Source organism: Takifugu rubripes, chromosome 6 (assembly GCF_901000725.2).
Source record: "Takifugu rubripes chromosome 6, fTakRub1.2, whole genome shotgun sequence".
Lineage (NCBI taxonomy): Eukaryota > Metazoa > Chordata > Actinopteri > Tetraodontiformes > Tetraodontidae > Takifugu > Takifugu rubripes.
Window position 1 is genome coordinate 3102561 of NC_042290.1, and position 13519 is coordinate 3116079.

Below are 13519 nucleotides of genomic sequence, written 5' to 3' on the forward strand. Positions count from 1 at the left end.
GGTTCTGAGTCTGTTATTTAACAATGGAGGATTTATGTGCACCAAAAAAACACATTCTATAATACAAATTTAGGAGACTATTGTGCAGAAAATCAACCTGACCGTTTATTTACTTTGTCTTGTAAAACGTCACTCCATTGAAATGAAATAAAAACACTTATACAAACACAGAAATGAAAATGAAGCAATGCTGTGTGTAATTCTCTGCTCAAATCGAGCCTCGTGATTTTAAAAACGGCCTGTTTTGTTAGCTGTGTCAGTGTTTTAGTCTTGGTGTGAAACGTTAAGTGCTCCTTTAGTCCAGCGGCTGATCTGTGGTCAGTTCAGTATCCCTCGTTATCCCAGGTCACCTCATAATCCGGATACCGAGCCTTCAGTTTCTCAGTAGTTACTGCATGGTTTGCTCGTCCAAACCCCTGAAAACAAACACATTATTGATCTATTCAACTGGGAAAATAGCCAATACTTTAGCGTACATAGTTCAGAAACAACCAGCCCACATTACTGCAACCTGCAGCTTTAAACTTCCTGGTGTTCTGTAAATATTCACCATTTGTAATCTAATCTCACCATTGAGTATCCATAGACATGAATCTTCTTGGCCTGGGCGTCATGTCTGATCCTTCCCCCTCCGATGCATTCGCAGTCTAAGATTTCACCTTTTTCCAGCTCCTCAGAAACCTTTTCATATATATCCGCTGCAGGACAAAAAAAAAAAGATGACAGTACAGCAATTTATTAAGAAAATGTTATCAACTTTAAAAAAAAAAAGGTTTTAAGAATGAACCAATCAATGTTGTATTACAGATGAACATTGGAGATGGCACATTGTTTTTTTACCTCCCGTTTCTGGTGTTGAGCGTGAATGGCGCATGCCCTCGTGGCTGTTGTTATCATACATTTCACAAGTGTTTTGCATTTACCCCTGGTGAATAGTTTATTTACCTCTAGTAAAGTCACCTGTCTGGCTCTCTAGTACCTGGCACAGGTGCATCATTCTTGGCATACTGTCCAACTCATAGGCTCAAGAATGCTTTGGGACCAAGCCTGGATCATCAGGGATGGTCAAATCCAGTGTTACATGCCGGGTTTTCCCTCCTACAGGTAGGCAACGCTTTCAGGTTCTACCTGGTAGGATACAAAACCTGGCTCGGATCAAGCCCTGAGGAATTGCTTATCAGAATACAGATTTCTTGGAAATATTGTGGAAAGCTAATTTATTTTGAAACTATTATTAAGCCACATGAATATGCAATCTAATATTAGCGACTGATGAAAACCTGGAGCATTATTGTTGGATCTCTGGCTGTACTATGGCCACCAGATGGTGCACAGACTGCACCTCGAACGCAACACAACGGGTTCAACTCCAGCATTATTGTAGATCAAATTCAAAATCGAGACTGCAGCTCAGGAGGCCATGGGTCTATATAAGACACACGATCTGGATGAGTTTGATTGGTGTGTTATCCCGAGTGTTGACGAAGAGAATCGTTTTAGAGTTCGGCTGCTGGTTTTGTTCCGCTGTGCGTCATGACTCTTTCCAGCGGAGACTCACCGTGGTACTCAGCCCAGCTGTATCCTCGGACTATATCTACCTCCGAGTCGTCTCCCTCCTCTCTGCTGTGAACTCTGATGAGAACATACTTAAACACGCCGGACGGGTCGATATCTGCCGGCGGGATGTTGGCCATGAGAGCCGCTGCCCTCGTCTGGGTGCACATCTCGACTCCTGTCAGCGGCCACACTAGCCAACAGAATATCAGCCAAAAGGCTTGAATTTTGATAACAAGCTATGCGTCTCGGCCAGCACAGAAAGAGTTGCAGTGGTTTGGGTCGTTACTTTTAAATTAAACACGAATGACTACTGCGAACTTGTTATAATAACGATTCTCCAGTTCCACCGTGGACTAGCAATACATTATGATACGCCTTTCAATATAAAAGAATTCAGTATTGTTGTTCCTTTCTCTTATGACTCCACCCATTTTAATGAATCCCATGCTTTTATTGTGAAAGTAACCCGGCGTCAGTTTCTTCCTCTAAGGCTATATGAAAACCACGCAGACCGAGACCGCCCCCTTGTGGAGAACACGGTTATTTCCCCAAGAAATCGTTATTATAGTTTTTATGATCATCTTTCAGTCTTTATGACAAACAATCTCAATTTTTTATGCATTTTTAATTAATCAAGATTGATGTGTACTGGTAGCTGAATCATAGTAAGTTTGAGTTTCTTGAAGATGTTTCACCTCTCATCCAAGAGGCTTCATTCATTCTAGCCAACTGTTGGGGAGTTTCAGGTACTTCAACTCTTCAGGATCCCTTAACACATTTGAAGTCTCAGTCACCTGGTTGTTGGTTGCTCCACCCCTCATTATCTGGGTTGCTGACACTTGTGCTGACACAATTAGTAGCTGGTTCATTAGTAGCCATGTGCAAATGGCCTCTCCTCCTCCACAACCTCTGGCATTGTCCTCAAATGAGTGTCTTTTGTCCCTCGAATGCAGGTGAACTGCTGAGTCCTGGCCTGAGGAGCTCACGTGGGTGGAGTTGGTGGAGTTGGCTGACTCATCAAGCCACGCTCCAGCTCTCACCGGATCCTTACCCCATCTAAGAAAACCCATTTTACTGTGACCACAAATGATGACAACTGCCGTAAGATGTCTCCCATTCCTTTATTTTTCATCATTGTATACTGTTTAAAAGGTAAATATTACTATTATCACTCTTAAACAACTACTGATTCCCAATCATCATGGTCTTTTTAGATGCAAAAGATTAGTTGACATAAATTCAGTACAATGTAGAGTCCCTGATCATTATCAAAAGTACATTAAATGCAAAACAAACCTCTGGCATAGGTGCATTAACGACCATTCACAAGGTCTCAGAAACAGTGTTGGGCTCATGGTAGTCCACTGATTTCTTTATAAAACAAACCTTTAATAAGGTGAATAACAGAACTGCTACCAGCAGGAATACCAGAAGAAACAGAAGTGCTCCCCACACCTCCATGCTTAAACTTTTCCTTGTTGCCGGCATCTCTGCTGGCAGCAAATTGCTCAAAGTGAGCATGTACCCGAGAGCCCAGCCCACCGAGGCGTCGCCGACCTGGAGGATCCAAAATGAATAATGATTGGCATTGAATCAAAATCCTCTTTTGTTTCTCTTTCAGTCCATACAGGTCGTACCTTCTTCTGGAAAGAAATGTGTGGGAATGTTGTTTCGTCAAAGCTGTAACCTCTCAACATGAGTATTTTCACAAACACAGACACGGCACAGTAGTCCTGCAAACGAGCCTGGTCCTCTGGAGCACGAATCAGCATCTGGATCAAAAACCAAGAGTCTCACATGTATTAGGAGAACACAACAAATCTATACATTAAACATTGTTCCTATAATATTGACAAATGTCAATATTAAAGTACGAGCTAAGTAGTGTAGTAAAGGCTGTTCTGGTTTAGCCATATGCTAACATTGTCATAGTTTTGCTTATAACATGGAAGACATAACAGATGGTTTACTCTTACATGGTCCACATGTTTACAAGTCAACATTAATTTGAATTTTTAGTCAAAAATACTGTAACACTTGCCACATAACCAAACAGGAGATTTTATATAAAAATAGAGAAAAAAGGGAGATTACTTGGCTGTAAGTCATCTGGCACACTGTTTTGGCAGCCTGATCCAGTAGTGAAGGAGTAATAACTCTGATCCCAGTGATCCGCTCCAGGAATGAGTGAAGGTAGAAGAATGCAGAGAAAGCCTGAGACCCCAGACAGAAAAGAGAATACAACGCTAAAAGAGATAAGAGCATTGATAGAAAAAAAATAACCACAAACTGAATTTTTGAGATATTATTCTCTTTAAAATGCCTTAAAATGGAGTCTCTATGTAGATTAGGAGAAGGCTATCTGTAATAATAAATTAGACATCAAATGTCTAATAGTATTGATCCATATTTGTTGAAAGCAGTTGTTGGAACTGTGAGTTTCTGTGTGGTTGGGAACTGTCCAGCAGCATTTTGACCCATGAGAGGCTGAAATTGGTACTAATGCTGCAGTTCAACACCTGAGTAAAACGTCTATTTAGCATCTTTTTACCACTAAAACCAATCCATAACCTCTCTAACGATTTACCGCTCAATAGCCGATGTGTGTAGGTGTGTCCTCTCCAGGTGTTCTTACCACAAAGCTCCCGGTGACATTCGGCTGAAAGACGTTATCAAAGGAGCACTGGGAGAAACTGCAGTTGTCAAAGGAAAAGATCTCGGACACGTTGCCCAGGCAGTGCTCATAATGTCCGCTGCCGCGTACTGACAGAGTGGACTGGGAGTTGTAGGTCTGCGCTTTGTATTTGTCTGAGCACGGAGAATCGAATATAGAGTCCAGCTTTATGTTGGTGCTGTGGCCCACCGGATAGCAGGGATGAATGATGGAGGCAGAGTAACCCTGAGACTGAGACAGAGAGATTGTGAGGGATGCTCACTTTAGTTGGCTTTAATGTGAACACTAGAGATGGATGGACAGATGGTCAATAAAGAATTAGGATAGTGAGAAGTTCTGTATTATTATCATTATTTGCATATGTGTTACCTTTAGTAAATGGGCCAGGAGCCTCTTAAGAACTTGGCCCTGTCCATAGCACAGGAAGCTGTGTGTGTACACAGAGTACTCGTAACCATAGAGACGCAACTTTATCATATCAGTGTCATCCTCAATCTTATCCCGCGTCTCAAATGTGATCTGGGTGGACGCGCCGCCAAAATCTAGCGCTCCCACTGTGGGCCTGCTGGGGCTCAACCAGTGTCCCACAAAACCATACTGCGAAGCAAGAATAAAGCAGAAGTTAGCGGGAAATTCTATTTTAAAGCCTTTTACTTGAAAGGTAAGATGCAGCACTTCGAATCCAATTACAGATTTGGAGCCCAATCATTCAACTGTTTGTTTGATTTGAGATTAAAAGATTAACCGTTAAGAGGTGCTAAAATAAAAAAGAAAAAAAGTGTATATATAGTTTGCACATTGCACTATGTGTGACAGCTGATACCTTTATGAAGTTCTCTGAGAGATAGTTAACGGTGACCCAGCCGTACGCCCCCTCCTCTTGACCGCTGAGGACTGATGCCCCCCGGTAGTCGAAAGGATACGACTGGATTTTCTGGCTCACTTCTTGCAGAATCTGAAATGACTGTTGTGGGCTGGAGAGCCTGGTGGGAAGATATATGAATACCACTGCTTTACACCTGTTTTCTATTACCCAATGCTGAATATGCAAAATATCTTACATATTCAGACAGACCGGTGGACAGATTGATCCACAAACCAAGCAATAACTAATGTTACTGAACGCAACACTAATGTTACTGAACGCAACATAATGTTACTGAACTCAACACAATGTTACTGAACACAACAATAATGTTACTGAACACAACACTAATGTTACTGAACGCAACACTAATGTTACTGAACGCAACATAATGTTACTGAACTCAACACAATGTTACTGAACACAACAATAATGTTACTGAACGCAGCACTAACGTTACTGAACGCAACACTAATGTTACTGAACGCAACAATAATGTTACTGAACACAACACTAATGTTACTGAACGCAACACTAATGTTACTGAACGCAACAATAATGTTACTGAACACAACAATAATGTTACTGAACACAACACTAATGTTACTGAACACAACACTAATGTTACTGAACTCAGCACTAATGTTCCTGAACACCACACTAATGTTACTGAACACAACACTAATGTTACTGAACACAACAGCAATGTTACTGAACTCAGCACTAATGTTACTGAACGCAACACTAATGTTACTGAACGCAACACTAGTGTTACTGAACTCAGCACTAATGTTACTGAACGCAGCACTAATGTTACTGAACGCAACACTAATGTTACTGAACTCAGCACTAATTTTACTGAACTCAGCACTAATGTTCCTGAACACAACACTAATGTTACTGAACAAACACTAATGTTACTGAACACAACAGTAATGTTACTAAACTCAGCACTAATGTTACTGAACGCAGCACTAATGTTACTGAACGCAACACTAATGTTATTGAACTCAGCACTAATTTTACTGAACTCAGCACTAATGTTACTGAACAAACACTAATGTTACTGAACACAACAGTAATGTTACTGAACACAACAGCAATGTTACTAAACTCAGCACTAATGTTACTGAACGCAGCACATTTTGCCATTTAAAATGCTACTTTATGAACCAGCATGTAAGTTATGACAGAGAGATCACTGCAACTGGAGTCAAATGATATGCAAACAATATCTCCTTTATTTTCATTTTCAGTTTGAGGTATCATGTTCTCACTCACTCACTCACTCTCTACCGCTTGTTCCTCCACTGAGGGTCGCGGGGGGACTGGAGCCTATCCCAGCACAATGGGCGGAGGCAGGGTACACCCTGGACTGGACGCCAGTCAATCGCAGGGCTAACACATATAGACAAACAACCATTCTCTCTCACGCTCACACCTACTGGCAATTTAGAGTTTCCAATTAGCCTAATCCCCAATCATGCATGTATTTGGACTGTGGGAGGAAGCCAGAGTACCCGGAGAGAACCCACGCAGGCACAGGGAGAACGTGCAAACTCCACACAGAAAGTCCCCAGCCTCAGTCCCAACCGGGGATCGAACCCGGGGCCACTATTCTTGCTGTGAGGCCACAGTGCTAACCACCACACCACCGTGCTGCCCGTATCATGTTCTCCCTTATGTAAATTTTCTATTTGCCACACACACACACACACACACGCGCACACGCACACACCCATACACACACACACACACACACACACACACACACACACACACACACACACACACACACACACACAGACTCACTGCAAAAGCCTCATGCCGGCTGTTGCCCCCAGGTAAACTGGCGTGAGGTTGTGTTTCTCTTTGGGGATGTCCTTTACTGCCTGATCAAGACAGCCCCCCAAAGATCGCCCCGCTGCCCCGCGCTGACCTGCGTAGCTTGAGATTCCTCCTCCTGTGTGAGAGATATCTGGTTACATTTCTGGAGAATTATATGGCTCTGCTGCCAACTCTGCCCCAATTTCACTTTGTAGCTGCACAAATCACATTTGACATGTATAAAAATTGTGCACTTGCTTTTTTTAATAGTGTTGCCTAGCAATAGCATGATGACGAGTATAGAAAAAACACCACAGTCAAAAGAGTGTTGCTAGATTTGGACACTGCTGCCCACAAATATCGAGGTGCCACTTGCTCATTTCATTTTGTTCATTTAAAATTCTGATTAAATGTTGGGATTAAATAGTATTGATCTGTGAAAACAATTTAACATACCGGTAGTTTATGTAGCTGCAAAGGTAATATTGTCAAACAGGCAGATGTGGCGTGAGTCTTGTTTTTTACATTTCCTGAGAGAGAAGGTGACGGTGTTTACCTTTAACATGACATTCACTGTGCTGAGTCACAACGCCTGTCCCATTTTCCTTGTCAGCTCGCCATTTGTATATGAACAGAGAAGTGTGTGACGATCCAGCATCCAGAACGATGCCATACTGCAGAGACAAAAAGTGATGAAGGAGGTCGTCCTGGAAATTAGACTCGATAGTATAAAAAAGGCCTTTAAGGGGTGATTAAAGGCTCATTCCGGTGAAATTCCCACAAAGAAGTTATTGTAATTATATTGTAAAAACTCAGTTTTTAAAAGATGAAGTAAAGCAGTCGAAGAGTAGCAAACTAATCTTGTCTCCTACAAAATACAGGTACTGTTAATGTAACCATGATGGAACCGTTGATGGCTGAAACAAAATGAAACAAAATGAGAAAAAGAAAAAAAAGCTAAATTATTTTTAAAATGCTGTGTGGGGCCGATGGCAGTGGGCACAGCTTGGATTACCTCACCTTAAAATACTTCAGACCCAGGCGAACATTGCTCCAAAAATACCCAACTTAACTGGCCTTACCCTGAACCCCGGAGCCTCCTGGATGTCTTCAGTGGGGACAGTCAGGAGCAGAATCGCAGCCAGTCCAAACACCAGCAGCACGATTGGGACAGCACGCGTGAAGCAATGAGCCATGAAGGGAAAGTGAGCAGTGAGCCTCTGTGGCCAGGACGGAAATTTAAGCCGCGACACTAGCGCTGGGAGAGAAGTGGCTTCCCCGTGCACAGATGTTATCACAGCCTGCGTGTGATTCACGCTTCACCTCCTGTCTGCCTCGTGTTTTACATTTCACTTGAGCTGGCAGAGCCTGAATCTGAATTTATGGTCCTCCTCCATGTGCCTGATCCCCCCTTTGCTCAGCGAATGAAAGCAACTCCAAGGCTACTGGTGCTATGGAGGGAAAAATGTTTTTATCTCAGCCAGAACTGCTGGACACACTGCTGCTCATTCACATTCCCTGTGTTACGCACACCTAAACTCATCGAGGGACGCGGCTTATGGTGGCTGGGATCCAGATTGTTGCACCGAAGAACTTAAAGGCTGGATCTTCCGGTCCAGTGGGCACATTTGCATCTGAATCGGCGCAGCTCAATGCCCGACTCACAAATGTTGTCCTCATCTCCCGAAGTCAGAGCTTCAAAGTATTTTTTCCCACATTAGTCTATTTTTGATAAATTCCCCTTCAGAGAGTCTAAATTTAGCCGAAAGTGTAACATTTTCAGTGGCTTCATGCACATAATTCATCATTCAGGTTGCTGTATTTTTTCTGTCACACAGTCCTTGCTTGCCTTTGTAGGAGCAGTAAAAAAAAAAAAAAATCGCACACATTGACCAATTGACCTTGACCTTAAAAAAATCAACAGCTTTCATCTAAATCAGAACTTCAAAGAAAATTGCTGGAAGCATCTAAGAGATATGCTTTTACAGGAATCAGCGGCAGACTGGCCATCGGGAGAGCCGGGGATTTCCCAGCAGCCTGGACGACAACATGGCCTTCTGGTGGACCACCGAGGGTCGGGACCAAAGGCTCGGCACGGGCTGCGCTTGCTTTATAAATAAGCAATCAGTCGTCCTGCTCATTAGGGTGTGTCCTGAAGCAAAAGGGTATGGTCATTGGCAAAGGGACTGTCCATATCACAACTACCCGGAGGTACCAGGCAGTGTTCCACCATCTCATGGAATTTATCACCGGAGCCGATCTCATCTGACACCGTCGAGCTTGTGGGGTTCTCAGGGAGACCGGAGAGACTGCCGTTTTCTGTGCCATTAGTGACTCGTTTTGCTGGACAGACTGTGTTGCACCCTTTTTGATTTCACCACATGGCCCTATCAACCTGTTGGGACGAGATCTCCTTGTGAGGACAGGAGCAGCTATTCTGTGTGGAGACAAAGGTCTGGTGGTGCAATTTCCTAATGGAATGAAACTGAATTGCTGTATTTCACACCAAGGTGTGAAGGGACAAATTCTGATGAGTCCGACACCCTCTCCAGAACAGGGGGTGTGGGCGGATATTTATTGGGGAGAACTTGAGCCTGAGACCTCACCTGGTGTCGGTGTTGTGGCATTGTTTCAGAGCTGGAGGCCCTGGCTGTCGATGCCGAGTCCCTTTGCCCCGCCAGTTGATCCCCATCATGTCACCCTATTTTACGACCGTGGGAATAATGAGGTCTATCAGGATGCGTTTAGAGAAAAGTTATAGGGAAGTTTCTGGATGATTACATCACCGTGTTTGTGTGTTGGGCCTGAGGGTGTGGCTGCACAGGTCGACTTTGCTGAACAGAATGAGTGGTATGAGAGACTGTAAAGGAAATGTTGTCATTTCTGGGTCTCGCGAGCTATAATAGACATTTTATTCCTGCATATTCAGAAAAGACTACGCCCCTACGTGCAATGGTGAATGAACAGGGAATGCGTGATTTGACAGCCCGGCTAACATGGACAACTGAGGGAGAGAAAGCGTTAATTGCTCTTAAACAGGCACTCACTACAGCTGCACATTTGGCAGTTCCGGAATATAAGGATACTTTCTTTTTGGATGTTTCTGAAGGAGAACATACAGTACATGGTGTTCTCTTTCAGAAAAAAGGGGGTGAAAGGAAAGTATTAATGTATGCAAGTATAATGCTGGACCCCATTGAAAACAGGCAGCCACCATGTGTAAGGCAGGTAGCAGGGGTAGCAAAACTTTTACAAAAAACAGCACATTTAGTGATGGGTTACGCTCTGACAGTTCTTACAACACATAGTGTGGTATCACTGGTCAGCTCAGCAGCATTCACCATGACCTCACTTAGGCAGACCAGGATGGACAAGATTTTAACTGCACCGCACATAACATACACTCATGAAGGGATAAATATGGCAGATGGTATGGGAGAGGGCGAACCACATAGATGTGAGGAGAAAGTGAAGAAAGAGGAAAAAATCAGAGTAGATCTTAAGGCGGAGCCGTTAAAGGATCCAGATGAAATACTAATCACAGATGGCTGTTGTTTCAGACACCCACAGGAGGGGCTGAAAGCTGCCTATGCAATAGTTAGACAGTCAGAAGAAGGCTTTGAGGAAGTGAAAACAGGAAAGATTCTAGGTAAAGAGTCAGCACAACTTGCATAATTGAAGGCCGTTATTACAGCATTAGAAATATCAAAGGGAAAGAAATTGACCATCTATACAGATTCAGCGTATGTAGTGGGAGCTATCCACTTAGAACTTTGTCAATGGTTGCGGGCAGGTTTTAACACAGCATCAGGCTCTCTTATAAAAATGAGGCAGAGATGAGGCAACTGACACAGGCACTCATGGAACCAGCAGAGGTCGCAGTCGTAAAGTGCAAAGGTCACAGCAAGGAGAACTCTTTAGAGGGAAAAGGTAATGACAGCATAATTTACTGGTGATTGATAAGTTCCTGGACAGGTTCTGACCTGGCCATTTGGGAAGACAATGGAGAAGAAGGACGCACCAACACCAAATGAGGCTGGAAGAAGAAGACGAGGTCATCCAAGAAGAAGGACTGGATTGGACTGAATTAGCATCAATAATTTACATCTGTCTTTCTATAAAAGACTGGGCCAAGGGATAGTTAGGTTGTCAGACTTCATGCCCTGGCAATAGACTCTGTTATTGTAGGGTTATGAACTGGCCCGGAGCTCTGTAATATTTGTATCTTGAATTGGTTCTATTGTTAAATACATTTTGAAATTGGCATTATTCTTCTTGAAGTCTTCATTCCAAGAACACGCGGATTGGCAGTGACACACGAGAGGTACTGCAATCCAACAGTCCCTCACAGGAAGAGCAGCAACGTTGGGCACAACCACAGCCCTTCCTCTCGTTTTGTAAAGCTCTCTGTCACAATACCCCCCCCCCCCCCCCCCCCCCACACACACACACACATAAGTGCCTTTACATCTACACAAGGAAACCAAAATAGTTGCTTTGTTGTTCACAGCGCAACAATCCATACAGAGGTTAGCTAGCGAGGTAGCAGCTAAAGTGTTTGTATGAACTGTCTTTGGAGCAGCTAGGAGCCACCACGAGCCCTGGATTAATGGTGGTGCTTGAAACATATATTGCCAAGAGCTCGCAGAGGATACGGCTAGTTGCTAGTTATTGAGACCTTTCAGGTACCGTGGGCGATGGTAGCTAAGCCTGTTGGAGACTGGGCTGAGAGGCGGCGGGTTCTTGGTTCAAGCCCCAGTGCAGACAAAACTTGGCAGGTGTTCTGGTAGCAATGGTAGTAACAAAATAAAAATGGTAGTAACATTATGTTTAGTAATATTAACAGACCACTGCCAAGGTACTATTGAACTGCCTCCTCATCCAGGGGTGGACCTGCCTTCGCCCATTGTATGAACTGTCTTTGGAGCAGCTAGACCCATGGTCTGAGATATACAATCAAAACCCAGCACACGCACAAGAGGGCAGCTCACCGTGCACATGCTGTCAAACGTCAACTCACAACCGCTGTCAGTGCTGTCATGGCGGCGGTGGACAGCAACAGTGCAGAAAGCCTGAGCATAGAAACCAAACACACTATGCTTTTAACAATTTGTGCTTCACTTCTGAGGATAAGCATAACTAGTATAGATTATTTAAATTCTAATCCATCTAAATCCACTGGATTATTTTGCCCGCGCTTGTTGGGATTTCTGGGTTGTGTCTGTCTTTGGCCTGCAGGGGGTGGTGTTGAGCACAATTGGGTGCAGCTGGAACTGCAGGCGGGCGCACCTGTAGGCAATTTACATCTTGCTGCCTATTTAAGCAGGTTGTGCCTGCCTGTCAGGGCCGGGGTGGCTGTTCGTGTGGGGGAGTGTGTTTGTTTGTCTAGTGTGGGTGTTTGTTCGGGTTCCTTGGTGTTGGTAGGGTGTCTGTTCATGGTGAAGCTGTTGGGTCGCTTCCCCTGTTCAATTCAGAGACCTCAAACACTCATCCCCAATGTGTTAATCCCCAAAGATGGCACACACAAGGATGCTAATCACCCCCTATTCTCTTCAGTATGTCTTGCATTTAGGAAGCCTTCAACTGGTGTATTGCTCAAAGGAGGCATCCAGACTTGGAAACATTTCGATCAGAGAATAAAAGAGCTTGAGAGAAACAATGTCCATAGAGAAATCACAGAAGTCTTTGTCCTCGAAGCCAGCAGATAATCAGTTTAGCGGAGCTGGGACAGGAAAAGGAGGCAGGTCAATTAACGTGTTATTAATGTAGCGAAGGCTACTGGTAAATGTGGGCTTAGCTACAGAGGACACTGTAATAAAGCTGCATATGACTTAGAAAACATTGCTGTCAACCATGGAAACTTCATGGAGCTTCTGCTGTTGCTAAGCAAGCATGACGTCTCCTACAAGAACATGTCCATGTTGATGTTTTCACGTGTCAAGAGGGGGGAGAAGAGAAGAGAATTATAAGACTGAAGCTTTTCAGGGAGAAAAGGCCTTCCAGAAGCTGCCAGAAGAGACTTCAGCCATTATCTACTGGAAACCAATGAAACCAGTGTTGACAGAATAAAGGTTGAACTGATCAGCACTTCTACAGTGGGACAGATTTAAACATCCACTAATAAACAGCTCCAACACCAGGACAACCTCCAGTGATGAACGAGTCGAAGGCATGGAGGACACTGATGGAAACGTGGAGTAGGGGGTCGTACTCCATAAGAGTGTGTCTGCATGTCGCATCATTGGTTTGGGCTCCAAATTCTTCCTCACACTGTCGATCTCTCAGGTTGCTTGTGAGATTAAACTCTCTTTTGGGTGGTTAGTGAAGAACCACCCAAGAACCTCCCTCGGTGAAGGAAAACTTGAAGCATTTCCTTTGATGGCAAAAGAGAAAGAGGTTCTGTTGGAGATGGAGGTTTATCCACTGATGGGATGGCAGAGGGCAGCGGCCGACTGTGGCCTGCTTTTGTGAGAGTGGTGAGAACTGAGTCCAGGTTATTAGTTTGGGTTTTTGAGCGTCGTAGCCTTTTCTTTCCTTTTTTACTCACTGTGGCTATTGTTTGCATCGTATTTTAAATTTCAGGATTATCACAGCAC

The 13519-nt window shown here is 43.9% G+C and overlaps 2 protein-coding genes across 2 annotated transcripts; both read right to left on the bottom strand.

The window, feature by feature from the left end:
- Positions 1-85: 85 nt before the first annotated feature.
- On the bottom strand, positions 86-1952 carry phpt1 (phosphohistidine phosphatase 1). Its single transcript, XM_003976608.3, has 3 exons — positions 1559-1952; positions 571-698; positions 86-416 (listed from the first exon to the last, which is right to left on the bottom strand). Exons 1-3 carry the CDS (start codon positions 1722-1724, stop codon positions 324-326), a joined length of 387 nt encoding a protein of 128 aa, XP_003976657.1. The 5' UTR covers positions 1725-1952; the 3' UTR covers positions 86-323.
- A 707-nt stretch (positions 1953-2659) lies between these two features.
- On the bottom strand, positions 2660-8371 carry LOC101074310 (ectonucleoside triphosphate diphosphohydrolase 2). Its single transcript, XM_003976610.3, has 9 exons — positions 8006-8371; positions 7480-7597; positions 6909-7059; positions 5055-5214; positions 4601-4828; positions 4193-4462; positions 3652-3771; positions 3195-3329; positions 2660-3114 (listed from the first exon to the last, which is right to left on the bottom strand). Exons 1-9 carry the CDS (start codon positions 8117-8119, stop codon positions 2881-2883), a joined length of 1530 nt encoding a protein of 509 aa, XP_003976659.2. The 5' UTR covers positions 8120-8371; the 3' UTR covers positions 2660-2880.
- Positions 8372-13519: the final 5148 nt, after the last annotated feature.